The sequence below is a fragment of the Pelophylax lessonae genome (genome assembly GCF_965119305.1).
Source record: "Pelophylax lessonae genome assembly, chromosome: 2".
NCBI classification, from domain to species: domain Eukaryota; kingdom Metazoa; phylum Chordata; class Amphibia; order Anura; family Ranidae; genus Pelophylax; species Pelophylax lessonae.
Genome location: NC_138769.1, coordinates 414431519 through 414455161, shown reverse-complemented (window position 1 = coordinate 414455161; position 23643 = coordinate 414431519). Strand labels below are relative to the sequence as shown.

The following is a 23643-nucleotide window of genomic DNA, read 5'->3' as shown; positions in this document are numbered from 1 at the left end:
GTGAGGGATACATTCTGATTGACTGCTATTGATTACTACAGTTAGCACATTTGTTTATTGAATAAGATTTTTTCTTTGTGATCCACAGAACAGATGATTAGAAGGTTGGCTCAATAGAGTTTGACTCATATGGTTCTAAAGGAGAAATATTTTGGAAATATATCGATATAGTGTTCCTGCTGATTGTTGCCTTGCCACTTTCTATGATTAAACATAATTGTAGCGTATACTTACGAAGCCAGCTGGGTGTTGTTTACCAGATACTCCAGGGGATAACTGCAGCTAAATTTATATAAAAGTCCAGGCAGATAACTAATAATGGTAGGAGGGTCTGGAGTATCTATATATCCGGAAATATTTCCTATTTGTACCATTGAAACATCCCCGTATGCATTGATTCCAGGTACAGTTGACACCTGTTAAATATTCACCACAAAATAAATAAAGAACGCAATCTGTATAGGAGACACAAGTATATATAGACTATAGTGAAATTATAATTCCTAGTATTATTTTTGTGGGAATACATAACAAAGAAATAGAATGAATTAAATAAAACATATGATAATCAAACACAGGGCAGACATTTGGCCAGTCCAGTCAAAAGCCTATGAAGTTTGTACCTAATATGGACCTCCAAGTAACACATCATTTGACAGCTTTTTGAGAAACAAAATCTTTATTAATAAATAAAGTTAGAGATGTGTTGCAGGTGCAGCCCAGCTGACCAGGATGCTCACAATAGAACAGGAATATTGCCTTGTCTAGTGTAGGCCACATAATTTAGAAGTTGGTGAGCAAAAGCAACACTAATAAATATTTAATTGTGGCATTTAATGAATACGGAAAATGGTGTCTACAATTACTTGAAATAATTAATGGATTTAAGTAGTGAAAGTATGTGGATAATTCAAAGATTGTAAATATGTGTTGGAATAACCAACCTCGAACACCTTTATCAACTTGCTCATAAAAGCTGAGTCAAGATGAGCATTCATATATATTGAAACGGAGAGAATGGGGGAAAGGAGAGAAATTTCTACCACAGCTTGTCTTATTGGGCAAATGAACAGTTTGACAGATTTTATGACCTGTTTTAACATGCTTCTCACCAAGATTGTTTGGCTGGCATGTATCTGGCTTTCTCCATAGACATGAGATCAACCAGACAGAACAACATTTATCTCCTGTTTATAGAAAGATTTTTAGAAGGCAAACTACTGTGCTACGTCATTGCTTTTGTTTAACAAAGAAGGGTCAGGGTACCCAAAAAAGCAAACTGTAATACATATTTACTTACCCTTTCCCTTCTTTTCAGTCCACAGCCTCTTTTTAATAAAAAAGAGCCACGCAAAACAAAAAGAAACCCTAAAAAATAAAACAAATATTTTTAAATCCACATGTTTATTTTTTCTTGATCACAACACAAACAGGTTTATTCAGTAAGGCGTTGCAAAGATAAAAAAGTATGTGCAAATTTCAGTAGCCCATCAAAAACAGAAATGATGTCTTAACTGATTTGACTATATTAAACAAATCTGAATAAATGGGTTACTGCAGTTCACACATCCTTGTTGCTCTGCCTTGTTGAATAAGCCTAATAGTTTCTTTAATCCACATCTTTTTCCAGTCTCTTTAACGCAGTTCAAGGCAATGAATAAGTATCATATAGACCTGGCTATTTTGCACTGGAAGCACAATGCAACTTAGTAACAGTTTATTATATATTGGTGCAGCTTTAGCTTTCCTTATGATTTTTACTCTTTGTGGTAGAGGACTTAAAAAGTGTTCATAACACATAGTAAATAAATGCTGCAGAAGTCTGCCTATACCTGATGACACTGCTGCTTTACTTTTATGTTATACATTTGTTTTAGCAGCCAAATAGCTTATTTTAAGCAAATTACTCTATTAAGACTGCATAAATACGGAAAATCCTAAATTTATGATTTTTTTTTTTTTGCTCCAAAAATAAAATGATATCGAACCTTAAACAGAAAATGTGTAATTAATTTTAACTAAATATTTATACTTTTTTATAATTTCAAAGAAAGAACTGGAGATGTTGGATCAAGAAATAAAATCACATGGACTTGCAAATATTTGTAATTTTAATAATTTTGAATATATTATTAAAAGGGCTGAAAGAACAGAAATAATGAAGGGAATGAGCATGCAAATAAAAACACAGTACAAAAAGACAATAAGCTCCTTTCATGCTGATTTTGATTTTTATCATGTTTCATTTCTCACTACATAAATTTAACTCAAGTCAATAAAAAATGTCATTAAACATATTTCAGATTATATACACATTTTTATGTATTTATTCTTGGTGGGCTGTAAAAGCACCTTCGTTACCATTATAACATTGACCAAAAAAGTAGCCACTTTTGGATCAAGCAGCATTGTACTAATGACTAGTGCAGGGGTCTTTAAACTATGGCCCTCCAGTTGTTTAGGAACTACAATTCCCATCATGCCTTGTCATGTCTGTGAATGTCAGAGTTTTACAATGCCCCATGGGATGTGTAGTTCCGCAACAGCTGGAGGGCCATAGTTTGAGGATCCCTGGACTAGTGTGTTGTTCCATACAGAGAAATAGGAAAAATAGAAGTCACAGCTGCACAGCAAACATTGCTCGTGGTCTAGCTGCAGCAATAGGGTTGCTGTAGCAATTGGAAAGATGGTACTATCAGTTTTGAACAATAGATTGTGTATCATCAGCACACCAAATCTGACTTTGTTAGTCACAATTAGAAGCAACGATAAATGTTTTGAGTCACAGTTCCCTTTATCAGGCAGACAGCAACACTGAGAAATAGGACATTACCTACCTTTTTTTTTTTCTTTTGCTACCAAGTCTACTTAACAAAAAAAAAGTATAAATAATGAAATGTTCTTTCCAAGTATGGAGTTCTCTTTTAAACTCACTGCAATTATTATCTTCATATTAAAAAAAAATGTACCAACTTAATAATTTGCTAACAAACAATTAGAGTAGTTAAAGTAGCCCACTGACCAGAGAAAAGATAATAGGCAAAAAAGTGACAACTGTCATGACTGGTTTTTTTTATCATCCATTGAGGAACACAGTAATGTAGTAAATTCTTAGACATATGGGTTATACTGTTTACTTCAGGAAGTTGAGAAATTGGCAAAAAAACTTTTTTACTGGTCCCCATTTAATCCTCCCTGCAAGTGTCATGCCTTTTTTTCTTTTCTGCAGCTCCACTGTGAAAACCTCAAACTATATTTTTGTGAGTTGTATCATTCTTATTTTTTTTTTATTCAAGAAACTCAGTACACTGAAGATATTTTACTTTGGTGACTTCCACCAAGATTTAAAAAATGCTGCTTGAGCTACATACTGCACAGCAACTGTCCAGATCTTCCTATCTTTAGCAACAGGAGGCTGTACCTGGACCCTGTTGGACTGGAACATTGTGGGGCTAGCCTGGGCTCTGCATTTTGGTGCTTAACTGACCCCTGTATATAGTTAGGCATAGAGGGTTCTCTAAGCCAAGAGCCATGGCACAACCTTTGGTGTGGCCCAGTCTCTGAAGATTCATGCAGTGCATAAGGTCTGTTTGGAAGAAGCACTGAAATCTACTTTACAGCTGGTATTGTTGAGTGCAAAGATAAACATTCCTGTCACCACCATCTCACAGCAGCGATGTTTTAGGCTAAGGGAATTGAAAGCTAACATTATCCCCTTTGTTTGTCAGTGTCTTTGACTTAAGATTGTTCAGTGGTTGGTATGCTGGTTAGTTCTTGATCTTGATTATCTCATACAAGATTGGATGGCTGTCATAGACATTCCTACTTTTTCCTAGAGCCAAGTAAAAGAGTTAGGAGTCAGAGCCAGAGTCAAAAATGTAAGACCGGGCTTTTTGTCCTCCTGTGTAAAATAAGATTATTGTACTTGCCATATTTTTCTTTTTTCTTTAAGTTCTTTGAAGGAAACAAGTCGCACCCCTCTGTGTTATTGGTCTTATGTACTGCTTGCTCATAAACCTAAGGTGTGATCTTCAGAGACAGGGTTATGTGGGGGCTGACTTTCCAATATATGGGAACATAACCCAGATATCTAAAACATGTTCCTGTGTCCCAAAATGGATTTCAAGAAATACCTTTAACATTAAGTAAAAAAATTGTATTTTACTTTTTCCATGAAAAACGTGAATTTTTACTCGTTGCTACTGATAGCAGTTTCCCTTTGTGTTAATTTTCTGTTTACCAGCCCTAATGACTGTAGGTAGCATTTACTATGTTCAAGTAGGCATTTTAGTAACCCTTCATTTTTTTATATGCTCACTATGGGAAAAACAAGCCCTAAGGTACAGAAATGCACTGGTTACTTAAATATTTATTGTTCTGCACCATCCATATAAGTTGGAACACAATCAGAAGTAAAATAATACTTCATATAGTTCTAGTAACTTAGCAACAACATTTTCAAGTGGTTAAGGAGCTTTTTTATTAGGGTCAGATACCAAAAGTAAACCACTTCTGAACATTTCATCTGACCATGTCCTTAGTCAGGAATTTTATAGTTGATACAGGTAGTTATTCTTATTCTCACCTTCTTTAAATATTTAAAAATATGTAGCAACATTGTGATTGTAAGGCATTGAGGTTTGGGGCTGAGTAGAAGTATTTTAACAGGTTTAAAGAATGAAAGGTTTGTGGACTAGTTACATTTCTGTGTATAATTAATTGGGAATTAATGCTAAACTACAGGCCAACATCTAAAAAGGCATATGAAATAAATATAAGGAAGTTGCCTTACCTGCCAATCAATTTGCATTACTATTCATTTAGTTGTGAGATTGACACAGCTTTACAAAGTGAGCCTTAGCCCAGGCTGTTCACATTAAAATGTTAACTTATTTTGTCAGTCAAAGCCTATGAGGACAGAACGAGGGTGGGGGGCTGGGTTTAAGCTGACCTTAGTGTGTATATAGACTCAGGATTGAGCCTGCACGAGTGCCCTTATAGCTAGAAGATGCACAAGTGCCCTTATAGCTAGCAGCTGCATGAGTGCCCTTTTAGCTAGCTTGCCTCAAATAGGAGAAGAGGAAGACCTAAGAGCACTGGTGGAGGACCCCAGGAGAGAAGGTTCAGGGCCACTCTGCAAAATCATTGCACAAAGCAGGCAAGTAAAACATGTTTGTTATTATTTTTAAAAAATCACTTTAAGTAAAAATCCTACAAAGATGGAGTTAGATTTAAAGCAAGAATAACATTTTCATACTAGGTATAGTTTTACTTACCACTAGGTTATTTGCACAGGATTCCAAGGTGCTCAGGCTAATGGTAAAAATAACCACTGCAGGAAATGTGTTGTTGTTTATAAATCCTTTGCAGTGAGCGTCTCCATGTTTTCCATTAAGTGATAAGTCACTTTCTGAATAACCAGAAAAGAGAACTGTGCAAAAGTTTATCTTCATTGTAATTGTCTGCACTCCACAGTAGACGCTGATATCTCTTTCAGCTGAAAATGAAAAAAAATATATACTGGTTGTTGTGGAATTTTCTAAAATTGTAAACTGAAATTTTATGCAGTAACCTGAAATGTGAGCTATAACTAATAACTTATTTGACTGAATTTTGAAGAAATGTACTATACTTGTTAATGTACATATCAAGCATGGCTGTCTTAAGACTTGAACAAACCACGTGGAAAAGAACAGTTGTTCAGATCTACACTAACTTGGTAAAAGGGAATTTATGAAAATATATTTTAAAACTGCTCATATACAGTGTGGGGATCATGTTGTATAGCAACTAGGGATGATCGAACGGTTCGGGTCGACCATCGGTTCGACCCGAACATTGGCTGTTCGAGGTTCGGCCGAATTTAGAACTTTTTGACCAAAAAGTTCGGAATTCAGCAATCAAAACCGACCAAAATGCAATGGGACAGGAAATGGGCTTTAAAAGCCCATGATTGGACCAGAATCATTAGCAAAAGCCAATTGATGGGGCAGGAGAATGCTAGGAATGTGATTGGAGTGACTAGGGGGTCCATAGGCCAATCATTAGTGAATATGCCCCCCAGTATATAAGATAGCCCCCGCCAAATTCCTAGCATTGTTATACAGGGACATGGAAGAGAGTGGAAGCAGTTCTATGACTTCTGCTACAAAGTGTCATTTAGCATTTATTAGTGTGAGGAAAGGGATATCTAGTGTAGTTAGGGTGCTCTTTTACACTTTAGTTAGATGCAAAAATGTAGTTTCTGTAGGGAAAGTGTTAAGTGCCAGGGTGACTGTAGTGTAGTGTAGGGTGAAGTGACAGTGACTGCTATGGCAGGGTGACCAAACCCTTCCATATCAGGGTGACTGCTATAGAGAAAAGCTAGTTTCTCTGAAGTCACTTTCGCTGCAGTAATATGGCTTCGCCCCTGTCAGCTTGCTTTTTGGCTGCAGGCATCTATAGGGATTTTTTGAGCACATGTTTGGAGTCAGGCATGACATCTGCACATATATAGGTGTGAAAGGAGCAGAAAACACTACTTGCGCTAATGAAATAATTAACACCAATATAGTTACGCTCTATCACACCTATATATGTCTAAGTGTAAAATACATATAAGTATGTGTGTATATATACCACTATACACAAGTTCAGATGTTTTGCCTGCCTCCAAAGAACCCAAAAAATGCCCAAAAAAACACTAGCGCCAAAAAAAAAAAAACGCCCAGGTGTGTTGTTGCAGGCATTTTTTTGGGGTTTTTGGAGGCAGGCCAAACATCTGAACTTGTGTATAGTGGTATATATACACACATACTTATATGTATTTTACACTTAGACATATATAGGTATTATAGGAGCGGAGCCATATTAGTGTAAATGATTTCATTAGAGCAAGCATATATTTCTGCTACTATCACACCTATATATGTCTAGGTGTATATATACATATAAGTATGTGTGTATATATACCCGTATACACAAGTTCAGATGTTTTGCCTGCCTCCAAAGAACCCAAAAAAATGCCCAAAAAAACGCTAGCGCAAAAAAAAAAACGACCAGGTGTGTTGTTGCAGGCATTTTTTGGGGTTTTTGGAGGCAGGCAAAACATCTGAACTTGTGTATACGGGTATATATACACACATACTTATATGTATATATACACCTAGACATATATAGGTGTGATAGTAGCAGAAATATATGCTTGCGCTAATTAAAATTTACACTAATATGGCTCCGCTCCTATAACACCTATATATGTGTAAGTGTAAAATACATATAAGTATGTGTGTATATACACCACTATACACAAGTTCAGATGTTTTGCCTGCCTCCAAAAACCCCCAAAAAATGCCTGCAACAACACACCTGGGCTTTTTTTTTGGCGCTAGCGTTTTTTTGGGCATTTTTTTGCGTTCTTTGGAGGCAGGCAAAACATCTGAACTTGTGTATAGTGGTATATATACACACATACTTATATGTATTTTACACTTAGACATATATAGGTGTTATAGGAGCGGAGCCATATTAGTGTAAATGATTTCATTAGCGCAAGCATATATTTCTGCTACTATCACACCTATATATGTCTAGGTGTATATATACATATAAGTATGTCTGTATATATACCCGTATACACAAGTTCAGATGTTTTGCCTGCCTGAAAAGACCCCAAAAAATGCCCAAAAAAACGCTTACTACTAAACCGGCAAGGTGGGAAAAGAGAGAAGCCACTAACCTGTTCTATAAGTGACAAAATACAAACAATCTTTTTTTTATGGTTCTGGACATGTTACAGAGCTGAAACTTCACAGGTACACTTTTTAGACACGGATACTAAATCCAAAGACATTTTTTTTTTCAATAATTGGCTCTCTATCAAAATGACAATTTTTAAGAACTTTTTTTGTGTGATTAATAGTCCCTGGGGTATGACCCAGAACCCTAGGCACTTTTTAGGGGCATTTATTGGGTTTTAGGGCTTCAAAATGGTGTTTTTTGATTACCGAAGTTCGGGTCCCATTGATTTCAATGGGGTTCTGAAATCCGGGCCAAACTTTTGGGAGGTTCGGGTGTTCTGGTCGAACCAAACTTTTCAAAAGTTCGATCATCCCTAATAGCAACACCCTCTTCCCCCTCATTCATACAAAGCTTTAAAAACAAATCCTGGAGTTTAGCTTTAATATGCATATATATGATGTTACATCTTGAAGTGATTCTGGCAGTACCTGTGTATATTGTTTTGCTTTTATGAAATATATGTCTTGAGTTGCACTGCTGTCTTCAAAGAAGCATAGGTATTTACACAAAATAAAGTGTAAAAAGGGATATTTTGACTGAATCAACAATATAAAAGGGCATAAAGATAACAAACATGTTATACTTACCTCCTCTGTGCAGTTGGTTTTGCACAGAGCAGCCTGGATCCTCCTCTTCTCGGGTCACTCATTGATGCTCCTGGCCCCTCCCTCTTGTCTAGTGCCCTCACAGTAAGCAGCTTGCTATGGGGGCACCCGAGCCGGGCTGCAGCTCCGTGTTTCCATTCAGAAACTGATCTGCCATTCAGTCCTGCCCCCTCGCTCTCCTGATTGGCTAACTGACTTTGATTGACAGACGCGGAAGCCAATGGCACCGCAGCTGTGTCTCAGCCAACCAGGAGAGAAAGTCCCGGATGGCTGAGGGACTTGTGGACATCACAGGACAGAGATGGGGCTCAGGTAAGTATAAGGGGTGCTGAGGAGGCTGCTACACCCAGAAGTTTTTTTATCTTAATGCATAAAATGCAAAAGGATAAAGCCAAACACATGTATTTGCACAAACAATGAATCCTAAACTATCTACTTACCCCATTATTATACAAACTTCTATTTAGTACCACATCTTATTGTTGCTTAGCATTACATTAGGCACTTCAATCAGTTCTTATGGTTGAAGCATACTTCTGCAATAGTTCAAATTGAGTTATTGGGTCAGGAAGCACAGACATGGCTGTTTACTCTTTATTCCAGTCTGTAGCATAGAGGGGTTGATTTACTAAAACTGGAGAGTGCAAAATCTGGTGCAACTCTGCATGGTAGCCAATCAGCATCTAACTTCAGCTTGCTCAGTTAAGCTTTGACAAAAAAATAAATAAATAACTGGAAGCTGATTGGTTTCTATACAGGGTTGCACCAGATTTTGCACTCTCCAGTTTTGGTGAATCAACCCCATAGTGTGTTCTCCCAAAACACAGGTCTATGTGATCTCACTTCCTGCCTCTTTTTACAGTATTTCCTGTCAACATCACTTCCTGTCTAATTAGACTTTTTAAGCTAGTTACATATTTCAATAGAGGAAGCCCAGCTATAACTAAAAATATAATTAACCCTTTAAAGGGTAACTCCACTTTTGTGGAATAAAAAACTAGCAAATAAAAAAAATAATATAGCATATATTATATATATTATATTATTATTATATATTATATATTATATTATTATATAATTTCGACACAAATCATATTGTAATTTAATGTTATTTAAAATTACCTTTCCTTTTCAATCTGCAGCCACTGTAATTTCCTGTAAAATGCAGTACAATATGGCTACCTGGAAGTGTTCTGCCCCCCAGATATGTCATTTTCCTGCTTGAACAAGCTGAAGTTAGAAGCTGATTGGCTACCATGCACAGCTGGACCAGATTTTGCACTCCCCAGTTTTAGTAAATTAACCCCAGATTGTTGTTTGCAATAAAATTATGCTCTTTTCACTAAAAGCGTGGACTTAATTTGTTAATTCAAAGTTTTGGAAGTTCACTATGATGATGCATGTTTTGTGAATCATTGTACACATATTATTTTGGTTTTGAAAACTGGTTTTCATTGACATTCTTCATGGGATAGCCCAAAGCTTTATTTGCAGTTTTCTATGATTAAAAATGAAATAATCTATTTCACTATACTTCTTTGCAGCTACCGCTTTTTTAGAACTTACCTATTTATTAATTCACAGTAAGGATGGCTACCATATGAGTTCACATATTTCTTTTTTTTTTTTTTTTTTTTTTGCAGCTTTCTCCCATTTATTATATTTGTGCCTATCCACTAAGTGAAGAGTATCACTTTCTCAATTTTCTTTATTTGAAATCATAACCTTAAAAAGTTTCCAGATTAATACTGGGAGCTGCTTTTATAAATAATGAGTTTTTCCGTGTGCTTTATTTTTATTTGTGGCCTTTAGTTAATTAGGTGATATCTATATATCAAGAGAAAGCATTTGCTTCCTGCACAACCTTTGCTTCTAAAATGTCTCATTCTTGATAAAGAAAATTGAGTTGCCCTGGTGATAGGATTTCTACGTCAGTATTTTTATTCCTGTGAACCACACTCAGGAGTACTTATGTGCAGTGCTAGGATCTGTCATATTCTTTTCTGTCATAAGACAAGCACCTATTTCAGCCATATTTGCATACTTTTTTTAGGTTCAAATTTGATATATTATCCGATTTCTTCAATAATCATACATATACACATGTGTAGGATATTTTATTTTATCATTAACACTTTTAGTATCGCTTTATCCATTTCCTTTAAGACATCAAGCTTTGTGTTGTTGATGAAAGGGTTCATCAGAGTGTTAAAATCATAAATCAAGCTTTCTGACAAGTATATACATGAAATAATGCATATTAATATTTTGTATTCTCATTTTGAGCCAGGCTGTCAGTGTGCTTTTTTAAGATAAAGCTTGCTGTAAACATGCACTTGAACACAAAGTCCTGCTTTTTTTTTTTCTCTTGTGCATGATCGGGCATTCAAACTCAAAACTGTTTCATATCATATCTTCTGTCTACTATTGCATCATATTTACTAAGTTTTAAAAAGTAAAACTACACTATAGAAAGTGAGTATTCCCTCTAATTGAGTAGCCTTTATGTTTTTAGAAATCAACCCTAGTCATTTAAACTAAAATTTGTACACATACAAGTAAATTAGTGAAGGTAATAATTCATCACTTTGACGGATTTCTTATTAAACAGTATGTGAGATACAATGAGTGCTACCCTTCACTATCCAAATACTGTGTCAATTTTTCAATATATTCATTATATATATAACGTTGCTGCTGTACACTCCTAGTGATTCAACCACACTACAAATAATATATAAATATTCTTACAGTGCAGCGCAACCAAAAATCACAATAAAAAGTAATAGAATAAAAAATATAATAAAAAATAATAAAACATTGTGTGTCTTCAATCAAAGTCCTTTTAAATCAACAATATATAAAACTACCCCCCAAAAAACAAAGTCCATGTGTAAATCAAAAATGCAATATAAAGAGTTATCCACTGCAGTGTTCTTCAATCACCTAATGACACCAAAAAGTGCACACCGCCGCCGGCTGGAAAACCTTCTCGCCTCACAGATGAGATCAATCAGCTTTGTATATAAACACTCCTGCGATCTCCTGCCATGGTCTCCTCTCCTGGCATCCGGCTCTGCAAGCTCCTCTTAATGCTCTGTGAACCTCATGCAAGTAGAAAGGCAGACTACATAGTGTTCTCCATTTGAACAAAGTTTAATAAAAGCTCCCATATAAAGCCACAGAGATCTGTGTGGAGTGGTGAGCAGACGAATGTGAATGTGATTACAAGCACTTTTGATTTTATATTTTCTAAGTGATTTTTATATGGGGGCTTTCTAGATTGTAAGCTATAACGACCACGGCCCTCTGATTCCTCTATTGAATTGTATTTTAACTGTATTGTCTGTTGTAAAGCACTGAGGAAAATGTTGGCGCTACATATATCCTGTATAATAATAATATAATAATAATAATAAAACTGAACTTGTAATATTTCCTCCCTGATCACGCCCTTATGACATTACCATTGAGATCTATAGCACAATTATGCACACATACCAGGGTGCTAGATGTAATCCTAGACTCTGACCTCTCGTTTGAGCTCCACATCCAATCACTGGCTAAATTTTGCCACCTTACCTACGTAACATTTCCAGAATTCACCTATTCTTAAATAATGACACCACAAAACAGCTTATTTACTCCCTGGTTATCTCCTTCCTTGACTACAGCAACTTCCTTCCTGCTGGCCTACCTCTACACAGGCTATCCTACATTCAGTCATGAATGCTACTGATAAACTCATATACCTTACTAACTGATCCACGGCTGCTGCCCCAGAGCCCCCCCCCTGCCCCAAAGCACCCACCCCCCCATGTTGAGGGTATGTGGTCTGGTATGGTTCAGGATGGCTCACTCCCTCCCCCTTTCCTGACCTGCTAGGCTGCATGCTCAGAAAAAGGTCCGGTAGAGGTTTTGGGGGGCCCCACGCAATTTTTTCCATTAATTTGGGGGATGCCGGCAATTGTAACCGCGAGTCATTTTAAATGGGATTTGACTTGTTTTTATTTCTTTAGAAATGTGTCATTTTTGCTGTAGCATATTTTATGCATGCTAAAAATGCACCATTTTTTTTTTTTTCAAAACATTTTATTGAGAAAATATATGAGCAGTACATGAAAAGAAACAAAAATTGTACAGTCGCTTTTGAAAATGCTCTGATTGGTGGAGCGAAACGCGTCAAGCCGTCTGACTTACGTACTACGCAATTTCCGGTTTCCGGTTTATGCGGGTGGAACGCACGGCCATTGTTTGGCGTCCCGCATGAGGAAATTCAAACGCTGTTTGTTTTCTGCAACACTGTAAGTGTAATTTTTTTAGCGTGTGAATAAAGAGTACAAATATGCTGCACGATGAAGGCTATTCTCTTTTCATGTTAATCGCGCATGGATAAGCGATCCTGGATGTTCTTAGTTGGAGAGTGCTCTGGTTATATATCGATGCTTGGTGATTACCCCTGACCCCAACCAGTGAGGATTATCTTATAAGGCTCATATACTACTATTGTCTGGTGAGTAAGGGACCGAGAGGGGAGCACCTAACTGCACTGTAGAAGCATCGGCACTTTGGATATCTTCCCTTGATAAAACAAGCACTGAGCACTTTTTTTGAGGAGTTGTAGATGCACAGAGACTGGCACTTTGCACTTTTTAATGTTATATGAACTAGTACATTGTAGATTTACTTAATCACTTGAGCACTGGACACTTTAATTTTGGATTTTTTATTGAGAAACACACATGTTGTATATGAAATGTATTTATGAAATACGGTATTTATTGTTTGATTCATTTGTGGTAACAATTTATTTATTTGTAATATATTTATAATTTTATCACTATAATATTTATCACTTTATCAACGAACACATATTAGAAATTTAGCACACTGAGCAGTGCTAATACGCAATTTTACTCATTATTTAAAAGGTATCCCCCTTTTTATCAGCAGCAGCTGTTTTATTAAGATTTATTCATTATATATTCCATTTCCTAAGCGCTGGCACTTTATATTTATTACATGAAAAGAAAACCATATGCAAGGATACAGTCATGAACAGAAAATATCAACAGTTGAACAATATGCAAGGAAATACCCCCACCATCACCTAGAAATTACATGAAATCAGAAGCAGTAAGAACCAATCGGAGCAATTGTAAACCAAAGGTCACCCAAGAGGTCCAGGGCGTGTCGCTGAAAAAAAAAATGCACCATTTTACAGGTACATTAGGGGACCCCCAGGCACTATAAAGGATTTTTTCATTTTTATTGTTGCACTTTAAATATAATTAAAATCATTGAGCCTGAAAAAAAAAACAATTGTTTTGTTTTTGTTTTTTTTTTGCTACATGCCCCCCCCCCCCCAAGGGTAGTATCCAGATCCCCATACCCATTTTTGGCCAATTTTTTGTATATAAGCCTTTAAAATGGGCAAAATAATTTTTCCTGTTCGGCTTCCATAAACTTTGATAAAGTTTGCCATTTGGGTTAGATCATTTGCCCAGGTCGGGAGTTCTGCTGTGAACCGAACAGGGGGATGTTTCCACCCATCTCTAGTCATGAGTGTGTAATGCACAAGCCACTTTACAGAGCACAAACAACAATTACTCCCCTTCCCAGTACAAATCATCCCACAGCCAACATTCCCCAAAATAAAGATCTCCTCTAACTTCCCTAAATCCTCCATCCCAGCCTATCACCTCAATACAAGCCCCACAGCACAAAACCCTCAGTACAGACTCCCTTTCCAGCATAATCCAACCTCCCCTTAGCACAGACCCTTAGTACAGACTTACCCTCCCCAGCATAGACCCCTCAGCACATAAGGGCCCCCCACCCCAGCACAGAGGAACCCCCAGTACAAAACCCTCAGTACAGAAACACCACTCCCACCAAAGATGGAAAACCTCAGCACAGACAGACTCCTTGGTACAAACCCCTTATTACAGAAACACCCCCAGCACAGACAGACCCCCCCTCCCCAGTACAAATTATTCAGTACAGAAACACCCCCCTAACCCAAAAACTATGATTAGTCACAGCAGAAGCCGATCAGGGGGTGCAGGCCAATGGATGATTGCCAGCACCCAATTGCCCAGAGATTGCCCAGGAGACACAATGGATGAAGCTTTGCATATGTAAACAATGCAGAGCTCCATCCTGTCAGTGGGGATGTGCTGGATTTTGTTTCCCTGTGAAGCAGGGAATAAAATCCAGCACATCCCTTAGTGAAAGTAGCCCACTGTAAACACAAAAATACTGGTTAAGCACACATTTAACCCTTTGATTGCTCTAGATGTTTAACCCCTTCCCAGCCAGTGTCATTAGTACAGTGAAAGTGCATATTTTTAGCACTAAATATTGTATTAGTGTCACTGGTTCCCACAAAGTTTTAAAGGTGTTTGTTAGTGTCAGATTGTTCACCGCAATATCGTGAGTAATATGGGACTGAGCACTGACCAGACCCTGCACCTCTCTCTCTCTCTGCCCCCTCTCTCTCTCCTTGCCCTCCCTCTCCCTGTCCCCTCTTTTTCCCCTTGCCCCCCTCTCTCTCCCTGTCCCCCTCACTGCCCCTCTCTCTCCTCCTGCCCCCTTGCTCTCTTTCCCTCCCCCCTCTCTATCTACCTCTGCCCCCCTCTTTCTCCCCCTGACCCCTTCTCTCTCTCCCTGCCCCCTCTCTTTACCCCTGCCCCCCTCTCTCTTTTTACCTGCCCTTTCTCTCTATCTCTCGCTCTCTATCTCTCTCTCTGCCCCTCTCTTTCTCCTTTCCTGCCCCTCTCTCTGCTCTCTCTCTCTCTCCACATCTTACTCTCTCTCCCTGCCCCCTCTCACTCTCTCCCCCTGCCCCCATCTCCCTGCCCCTCTCTCTTCCTTCACCCCTCTCTGCCCCCTCTCTCCCCTTCTCTCTTTCCCTCTCTCTCCCTCCCTGCCCCCACCCTCCCCCCCCCTCTCTCTCTGCCCTCTATCTCTCCCCCTCTCTCTCTCTCCTGCAGGTTGCAAAAATTGTTGGGGGAGTTAACCCCAGGTTTTACCACACCAGATGACACCAACTCTAGTGACGCCACTGTGCAATATATTTAATGCAATATAAAAACATATTTTTGTGCACAAGATTCCTATTTATATAAAATGTCTGTGCATAATTAAAAAAAAATCTATGGTGCTTGGACCAAATGTCCTTCAAATGTCTAATAAAAGGAGATTATTTAGTTTATTTTATTTTTTCTAAACGGAGCTGAGGATAATTGTCCTGTACCAATCCAACTGGGAATTTAAAGTGATTGTAAAGTCTCATTTTTTTTAAATTAAAATAACAAACATGCTATTCTTACCTGCTCTGTGAAGTGGTTTTTCACGGGGCATCCCAGATCCTCCTCTTTTTGGGTCCCTGGCTAGAGCTCCTGACCTCACCCTCCTATTGAGTGCCCCCACAGCAAGCAGCTTGCTATGGGGGCACCCGAGCCAAGCTGCAGCCCTGTGTATATTTATTCAGACACGGAGCTGCCGTGCCCCCCTCTTTCTCCTGTTGCCTGAGTCAACCAAACTCAGTTAGCCAATCAGGAGAAAGAGGGGGGCACGGCAGCTCTGTGTCTGAATAAATATACACAGGGCTGCAGCTTGGCTCGGGTGCCCCCATAGAGAGCCCTGGATGGTTGAGGCAGTCCCCTGGACAACATCCCCCCGGACAATATCCTCCCTGGACAATATCCCCCTAGACAATATCCCCCCTCTAACCCTAACCCTATGTCCAGGGGGATGTTTTCCGGGGGGATATTGTCCCGGGGGATATTGCCCGGGGGATGTTGTCCCGGGGGGATATTATCCGGGGGGATGTTGTCCAGGGGGGATTATGTCCAGGGGGATGTTTTCCGGGGGGATGTTGTCCCAGGGGATAATTTCCGGGGGGATATTGTCTGGGGGGATATTGTCCTGATACCCTATGAACATGGCTGCTGTACTCTAATTCAGCTGATCCTGATGCAATATTTAGTATCAGCCATCTATAGTGCTGTAGAAAACTTACTATCTCTGTATGTATTCATCTCTCTTTAGATGAAAACACATTCATTAAGTGGGTTTCTAAAAACTCCCCAAAAAAAATGAAAGTATAAAGAATATGTATTGAATAGGGAGGGCTCATATATATGGGCCCAATTACATGGGCATGCAGGTGCCCCACCCTCTATGAAAATAAAAAATTAATAAAAACCGTTTAAAAAGAAAATAAAAAATTAAACAAAAAAATTTACCTCAGGAAAAAGGGTACTACCACTTTAAGAATTTAAATAAATTTTGCTGTCACGTTAAGACATTTTTAAATAACGTTTAGGCAAAAAAAGACAGATACCATGTGACCCATTAGAAAATTCTGGAAGGTCACATGGTACAATGGAAGATTCCAGAATTAGTGGGGCTCATTATGTAAAGGGCCCTCCACATTAAGTTCTTTGCCAGTTGCTCAGGAGTCAGCACAAGAAGCTCCTAACCTCCCCTTCCCTGTCGCAAGGCACAAAATGTGGTATTATCGCTCTTTTTATTGAACGGGGGGATTTGTTGTTATATTTATTCTTCTGGAGCTCAAGTCCTTTGTGACTGAGCTGTTATGTTTTGCAGTTTGAAAATATAAAAATTATAAAGTTAATTATTGAAGTGAATATTCAAGGTATGTTCATTTTATTTAATAAGTCTACACTAATAAACGTACCACGGCCAAAATTTTGCCAAAAACATGTGTGTCTCTTTTTTTATTTAGTAGATAGGTTGGTATTTAGGAGAGGGAATAAGGTACGCCTACATTCCCATGAACAGAGTAGAAAATTCTTCAGATCCCTTTTGCATTTTAGTGTTTTTTTTTTCTTCCTGTGTGCCGTAACTTTCTTTTCCAGGGAAATATCAGAAAGTAAAAGAAAAAAAAAAATAGTTTCTACTGGGAAGCTGCCTACACAATATGTTGATACAAGATATACCATAAATAAAAAACAAACATGTGTGGCACTATAACGTAAATTATAAATAAGCAATAAATCATGTGAAAAGAATATATATGCAACGAGTCACATAAATGCAAATATTTGTGCTAATTTTAAGTGCCGGTTCACACTCTTGCGAGTGCGGCGATCGCATGTAATATCGGAGCGCACTGCTCCTTCATTACATGCGATCGGATGTGCGGTGCGAAATCAGCTATACACTTTGTATGGCTGAAATTTGCACTGCACCCGCACAAAAGACGCACAGGACCCTTTTTTCAGCCGCATCAGGATCGGATCGCACAGTGGATCACACTTGTGCGATCCGATCCTGTGTGAACTGTCAGATCGCACTGCGATATGCGATCAAACTGGGGGTGTCGTTAACATTTCATTGACACCCCCTGCATATCGCATATGGCAGTGTGAACTGCCACATGTGCGTTTGCAATGCGGGAACAGGCTGCCTTCCCGCATCACACAAGTGTGACCCGGCACTAAAGGCTTGACTAGAGTTTTAACACTTCCATATTTTAATAAAATAAAAAAAACACAAACAATGTTTTGTCTTTACATACAGAACAATGCATTTTTCTTAAAATTCATATATGTAAATTTTTGGATTTTTGAATTCTCATATACCTCAAATATATGAGACTGCTACCTGAATTAAATATGTATCCGTTCTTATCTTTCCATGAAAAATGAGAAAAAGGATGCATGTGGAAAAAAAATGTATATGTATAAACAATCTTCTGGCACAGTATGTGAAAATGGAAATTTTCCAGTTGCAACCTTGAGTTGTGACAAGACTATACATTTACAGGTGCACCTTACATATCTTACAAATGTCAAACTATAATAAAGATAAGGCATTACTGTACAGCAGTTCCAGAGAGGATGTAAAAAGCCAAAAAGAGAAATATCACTGGTAACCACAAAAGATAACTTTTTTTTATTACAATCATAAACACAGGCATGACATGTGAATGTATGTGGACAAGGAGAGAAGGCAAGACATTTGTCTCTGGTCACCTTATGGTTCTTGGTCACAGTACATCCCTCCTCAGCCACTTTACAATACCTCCTCACAGAGTATTCAATGCAGATGAATAATAGGATGTTCTTTCATTCATACTCCCCTTTGGTGCTAAAAACACTTTCAGCACTAGGAAGGTGAGAATGCTAAAATAAAGAATTTATAAAAAAAAACAGAAATACAAGGCAAATGGTTGTGTATATAAATAATTCTAAATACCCTTTTTTATAACCAATTACATAACTTCTGTTCTTAACTGTATAAGGGGCTCAGAGAGGTGGGGTCGAGACTCCCTTTGATGATGGGGGGCATTGCAGCAGGAGGTAGAGAAACAGCAGGACACAGATCTTCCAAGTGAGTAGGTAAGCAGTTGAGGCAATACACTTTTATTTATACAGCAGCTGCAATTTATACTGTTTTTAGGCTAATAGTTTTTAACCGGTTGCCGACCGCCGCACGACTATATACTGCGGTGGTCAGCCCCGGCCAGGCAGAGTGACGTATCGCTACATCACTTGCCTGTCACTTCCTTGTGAGCCAATAGCGGGCGGGCGCGCGCCTGCGGAGGCGCACGCCCACCGCGGCTCGTTCACAGGGAAGTTAGTGCGTCGGTACAGAGGGAGAAAGTCAGGCGGCTGATGTAAACAAGCCGCCTGTCATTCTCCCCTGTGTAGAAACTGTGATCAGATGGTTCTACTATGTAGGACTGTTGATCACTGTTCCTACACTAGTAGCCACAGCCAATCACAGTAGAAAGCACGCCCCTAGGGACACACTTAAGCCCTCCCTCCCTAATAAAGTTAACCCCTTCCCTGCCAGTGTCATTTTGCAGTAACAGTGTATATGTATAGCACTGATTACTGCAGTAATGTCACTGGTAACCCCAAAAGTGTCAAAAATGTCAGTCAAGGGTCCGATCTGTCCGCCGCAATGTCCCAGTACCGCAAAAAAAAATCGCAGATCGCCGCCATTACGCGTTAAAAAAAAACACCAAAAATGACAGAAATCTTTCCTTTAGTTAGTAAACGCAATAACTTTTGCGCAAACCAATCAAAATACGCTTTTTGCGATTTTTTTTACCAAACATAGGTAGCAGAAAACAAATTGGCCAAAAATGTTAAAAAATTTTGATTTTTACATTTTTTTGGGGGGGGAATTTCATATAAAAAAATGTGAAAAATATTGTTATTTTTGCAAAATTTACGCTCTTTTTTTGTTTATAGCGCAAAAAGTAAAAATCGCACAGGGGATCAAATACTACCAAAAGAAAGCTCTGTTTGTGGGAAAAAAAGGACGTCAAATTTGTTTAGGTACAGCGTCGCACCACTGCGCAATTGTCCGTTAAAGTCACGCAGTAAAAAATCGCAAAAAAAACCCTGGTCTTTAAGCAGCCAAATCCTCCAGGGCTTAAGTGGTTAAATAAAAACATCCACTAATATTAATCTATATTTAATCTATATTTAATCTATATTAAAATCTTGCAGTTCCATTGGCGCGAGGAATATACTTTGTATATTTTTTAGTTGGGGCAGCTGTTGTCTGACAACTGGAGGGCAGGCAAGCTGTGCTCCTAAGTACAATGCAAAGAAGCAAACTGGGATGAATGAGTGTCCATGCCCTGGTGTGGTCAATTTGCAATAGGAAGCAGAGGGACTGGTAGGATCACCAGGAATTTCACACAAAGGAAGCAATACAAAGAGTACAGGATACTTTTAATACAAGTAAATAGTAATGAAGACACATATGAGAAATATGAAATATTGGTGTAACCTACACTTTAACATTAAAGCAATAGATGAATGACGTAGCGTCTTTATTTATTGTCCGCACACACTGCTGCACTGGCTAGGGATTAAGAGATATCCTCTTAAACCACTCCTCCACTATGTAAAGTCATGTGGGCAGATATCAACATAAGAGGGGTGCACACTTGCTGCTCCCTTGCTATGGAAATATGAGCCAGAATGTTTGTAGTCCAAATTAGTTTGAGGGTTAGGGGCACACTTTTTTTTTTCACTAATAAAAATGCTGATCACTAACCTGCACCCATGTCATACTAAGCTTGATAGAGCTTTGCTGTGTAAAGTATTCAGCTAATGACTGCATTCCTCATTTTGATAGGTCACAGGGACACATAGAGAATAGGGGATCTGCTGTAGAATACTTCTCTAGGCAACATTTTTTCATACACTGTGAGTAGGAAGCTAACTATTGCCATGCCAATTATCAGCGAATTTTTTAAATCAATGGGTTATATTCTGCAAAAAGTCTAGAAATATAGTAAGCCTGAAGCAAAGTGTGAGGACATTACCATTATGGGACTTAACAGTGATTTCATAAGCCAGGTGGTTAAGTCTGACATAAGGATAGTATGCTATACAGTGCATGTGCAGGATCTTAGATGAGTAAAGCTACCAAGAAGAGATGACAAGGTGCTTTTTAAAGATAACAAATCCTTTGGGAAGAGAGCTTACTGTCACTTGCTGCATTGCGGGCTGACAATTTGCAATTGATCATTAAAGAGGAAGTAAACCCTCCTCAGGAAGTTGTACCTATAGGTAAGCCTATATTAAGGCTTACCTATAGGTACTGTAAATATCTCCTAAACATGTACCGTTTAGGAGATATTTACCTTTAATGCAGCCAGTGATGTCACTGGCGCATGCGCTCTGAAGGAACGGCAGATCGTGCCATTCCTTCAGAGCCCCGTGCCGTGACCGTCGGCTCCCGCGCGCGTGCGCGGGAGTGACGTCACCGCGGCTCCGGCCAATCAGATGGCCGGATGCCGCGATCCCGGAAGACGGGCGACTATACATGTTGCCCGTCATACAGGTAAGCGGACGGCACGGCGGGGGCTCGTTCTAAGGTAAGTATTTCATAATGAGCTAGTATGCGATGCATACTAGCTCATTATGTGTTTCTCTTTCAGGATGTAAAGAAGAGAATTTTTTTTTTTCTCGGTGTACAACCTCTTTAAAATAATAATATAGGTAATACTTTAGAGATAATGCTGCTGGGGACTAATTGAAATCTAAAATATGTGGCTGTGTTTGCTTGTACTTCAAGCATGTCTTGGTTCTGGTCATTTCACCTGGTATTCATCTACCACTGAGCAACAGGTCACATTGGGCAGCTCAAGACAGTAGCATTTTAAATTGTCTGTACAAAAGCCAGCAGAACAAGGATACATCCCAATACAAAGAAGATCCTGGAATATAATTGTCATTTTTTTATATTCCTTTTTATGATTTTTTTTCTTTTAGTAAATGAAATAATCACCTTTAACAACATCTCTCATAAATATGTATAATGGGTCATTTCTAGTTAATAAATTATCAGGTTACAATACCATTTCTACTATTTTATTAATTACATGATAACGTTTCTGTTCATTCAATGTGGGGAAAAATTAAAAAACAAAATGTTTAAAGCAAGGACAGTGTTAAAATCTTTAACTCCAAATCTTAACGATTAAACAGATTTGGATGTCCCATGTTGCTTCTGTCATTCAGCTAAATGTTCTGCATAAACAATGGCCCATCCATGTGGCCTGGTCTCATATTTGCTTGTGTAAGTTTCACTCTATTTCCGACTGAAACAGGAGCCATCACTCACTTTATGACTCAACTTTCATGTTCACTGTATAGTTAACATATAAATAAAATTTTCTGTGTGTGTGTTCTTGTTTGTTCTTGTATTGTATCCTGAGTTTACATTTGTTCAGATAATATTTTAAAGATAAAACTTCCTGTATGTTTTTTTTTTTTTTTAAAAACATATCTGTTGATGAAATGCAATTTAATTTTAACAGCTTTGTATGTTTTTGGAAGAAAGTAATTCCGCATTTCCTATCAATTTCTTCAGTAAATTATAATAATTTTATTGGCTTAAAATGAATCATCCAGATGAAAAGCCCAGAGCAAGATGAAATATGGAGTTCAAAAGCACACATATATTAAATACATGTAAAAATATTTCACTTTTGATATAATTAAACAAGCATTCGTGGCAACTTAAAAGATAGATGAAAAGCTTGAAGAAAAACAAATGCAGAGTACATTCTACAACCTATTTTTAAATATTTGAAAAAAGGTAGATACTCTTAGTGATATTGTTTAGGACTATGTTCACATTTAATAAAAAAGTGCAGCGCTAATGTGAAATAAACAAAATTAAATGTTCATATATATGGTGAAAGGGCCTTGAAAAGACTCATCCATAAAAAATTCCTGAAGAAAAAAATGGAAACAGTTCCACAAGTCCTAGTGCCAAAATGTGTAGTGGAGTTAGTCCAACAGAAACAATAATCTGTGTTAAATAGACCCAGGTGAGTCTAATTAACTTCAATATACTGAGGATAAGTGTGAAGACAAAAATTATATATATATATAAAAAAGGTCCAAGCAAATCTGTGATAATTTGAGGAAAATACGAATATCTTGATTTTTTATTTATGGTGGTAGATAAGTGCGCTTACCAGAGCAAGTGGAATTACAATACCCTACAGTATGCAAGTCAATTGATCCAAAAGATGGATGTAGAAAAACTTTGAAGGGGGTATCCTCAGGCCTTATATCTTGAATGTGCAATCTTCCGGAGACAAAAGATAAGGAATCCCTCATCCAGACCGGGTTGTTGTATATAGAAAAAGAAAAAATATAATAGTGTAATACCGCCAACAACAGTGTATCACATACATATATGTGTGAATCCCTCAAACACCAGGTAAAAGTGTAGAGACCATTCACAAAAAAATTGATTGACCCAGATGAAGTGCAATAATTAGAACAAGCCGTCACCAGGTGTGAAAACATATGCAATTACCAGAGTTGATAGATGACGTGAGAATATAATAGCCAAACATAAATATTTATCCAGAGGAGATGTTACACCCTCCAACAAATCTTTACGCCTTAGAATCCCAACACCATCACCATGGGAAAGACACCTTGTATATATGCTTACCAGATAGTATGAGCCTATACTACTATATAGTAAATAGGCTAGACAGTTTTTTAAATACCATCCACATGTAACTGATTGTAGATCCGTGAAAAGGAAAAATCAACCCGATAAGTGGTATTCCATCACCAAGGTAAAATAAATGCTAAATACTCTTACCAACAGAAATAGACCTGTGTTACCATACAGCAAACAGGTCAATCAAACATAGCAGGTAAAAAACAATGATTCCTCTGAGTAGCTGTTCATGTGGGATGTGTAGAGAATCTCACAGGTACAGTTGGAT

The 23643-nt window shown here is 38.1% G+C and overlaps 1 protein-coding gene across 1 annotated transcript in view; it reads right to left on the bottom strand.

Annotated features, from left to right (window-relative positions):
* ZPLD1 (zona pellucida like domain containing 1) overlaps positions 1-23643 on the bottom strand; it is a gene marked incomplete at both ends in the record, with an annotated part of 114080 nt that overhangs the window by 74754 nt on the left and 15683 nt on the right. The window contains 2 exons of the mRNA XM_082244767.1: positions 235-416; positions 5277-5497. Of these exons, the coding sequence (XP_082100893.1) occupies positions 235-416; positions 5277-5497 (403 nt within the window). The remainder of the gene's footprint in view (positions 1-234; positions 417-5276; positions 5498-23643) is intronic.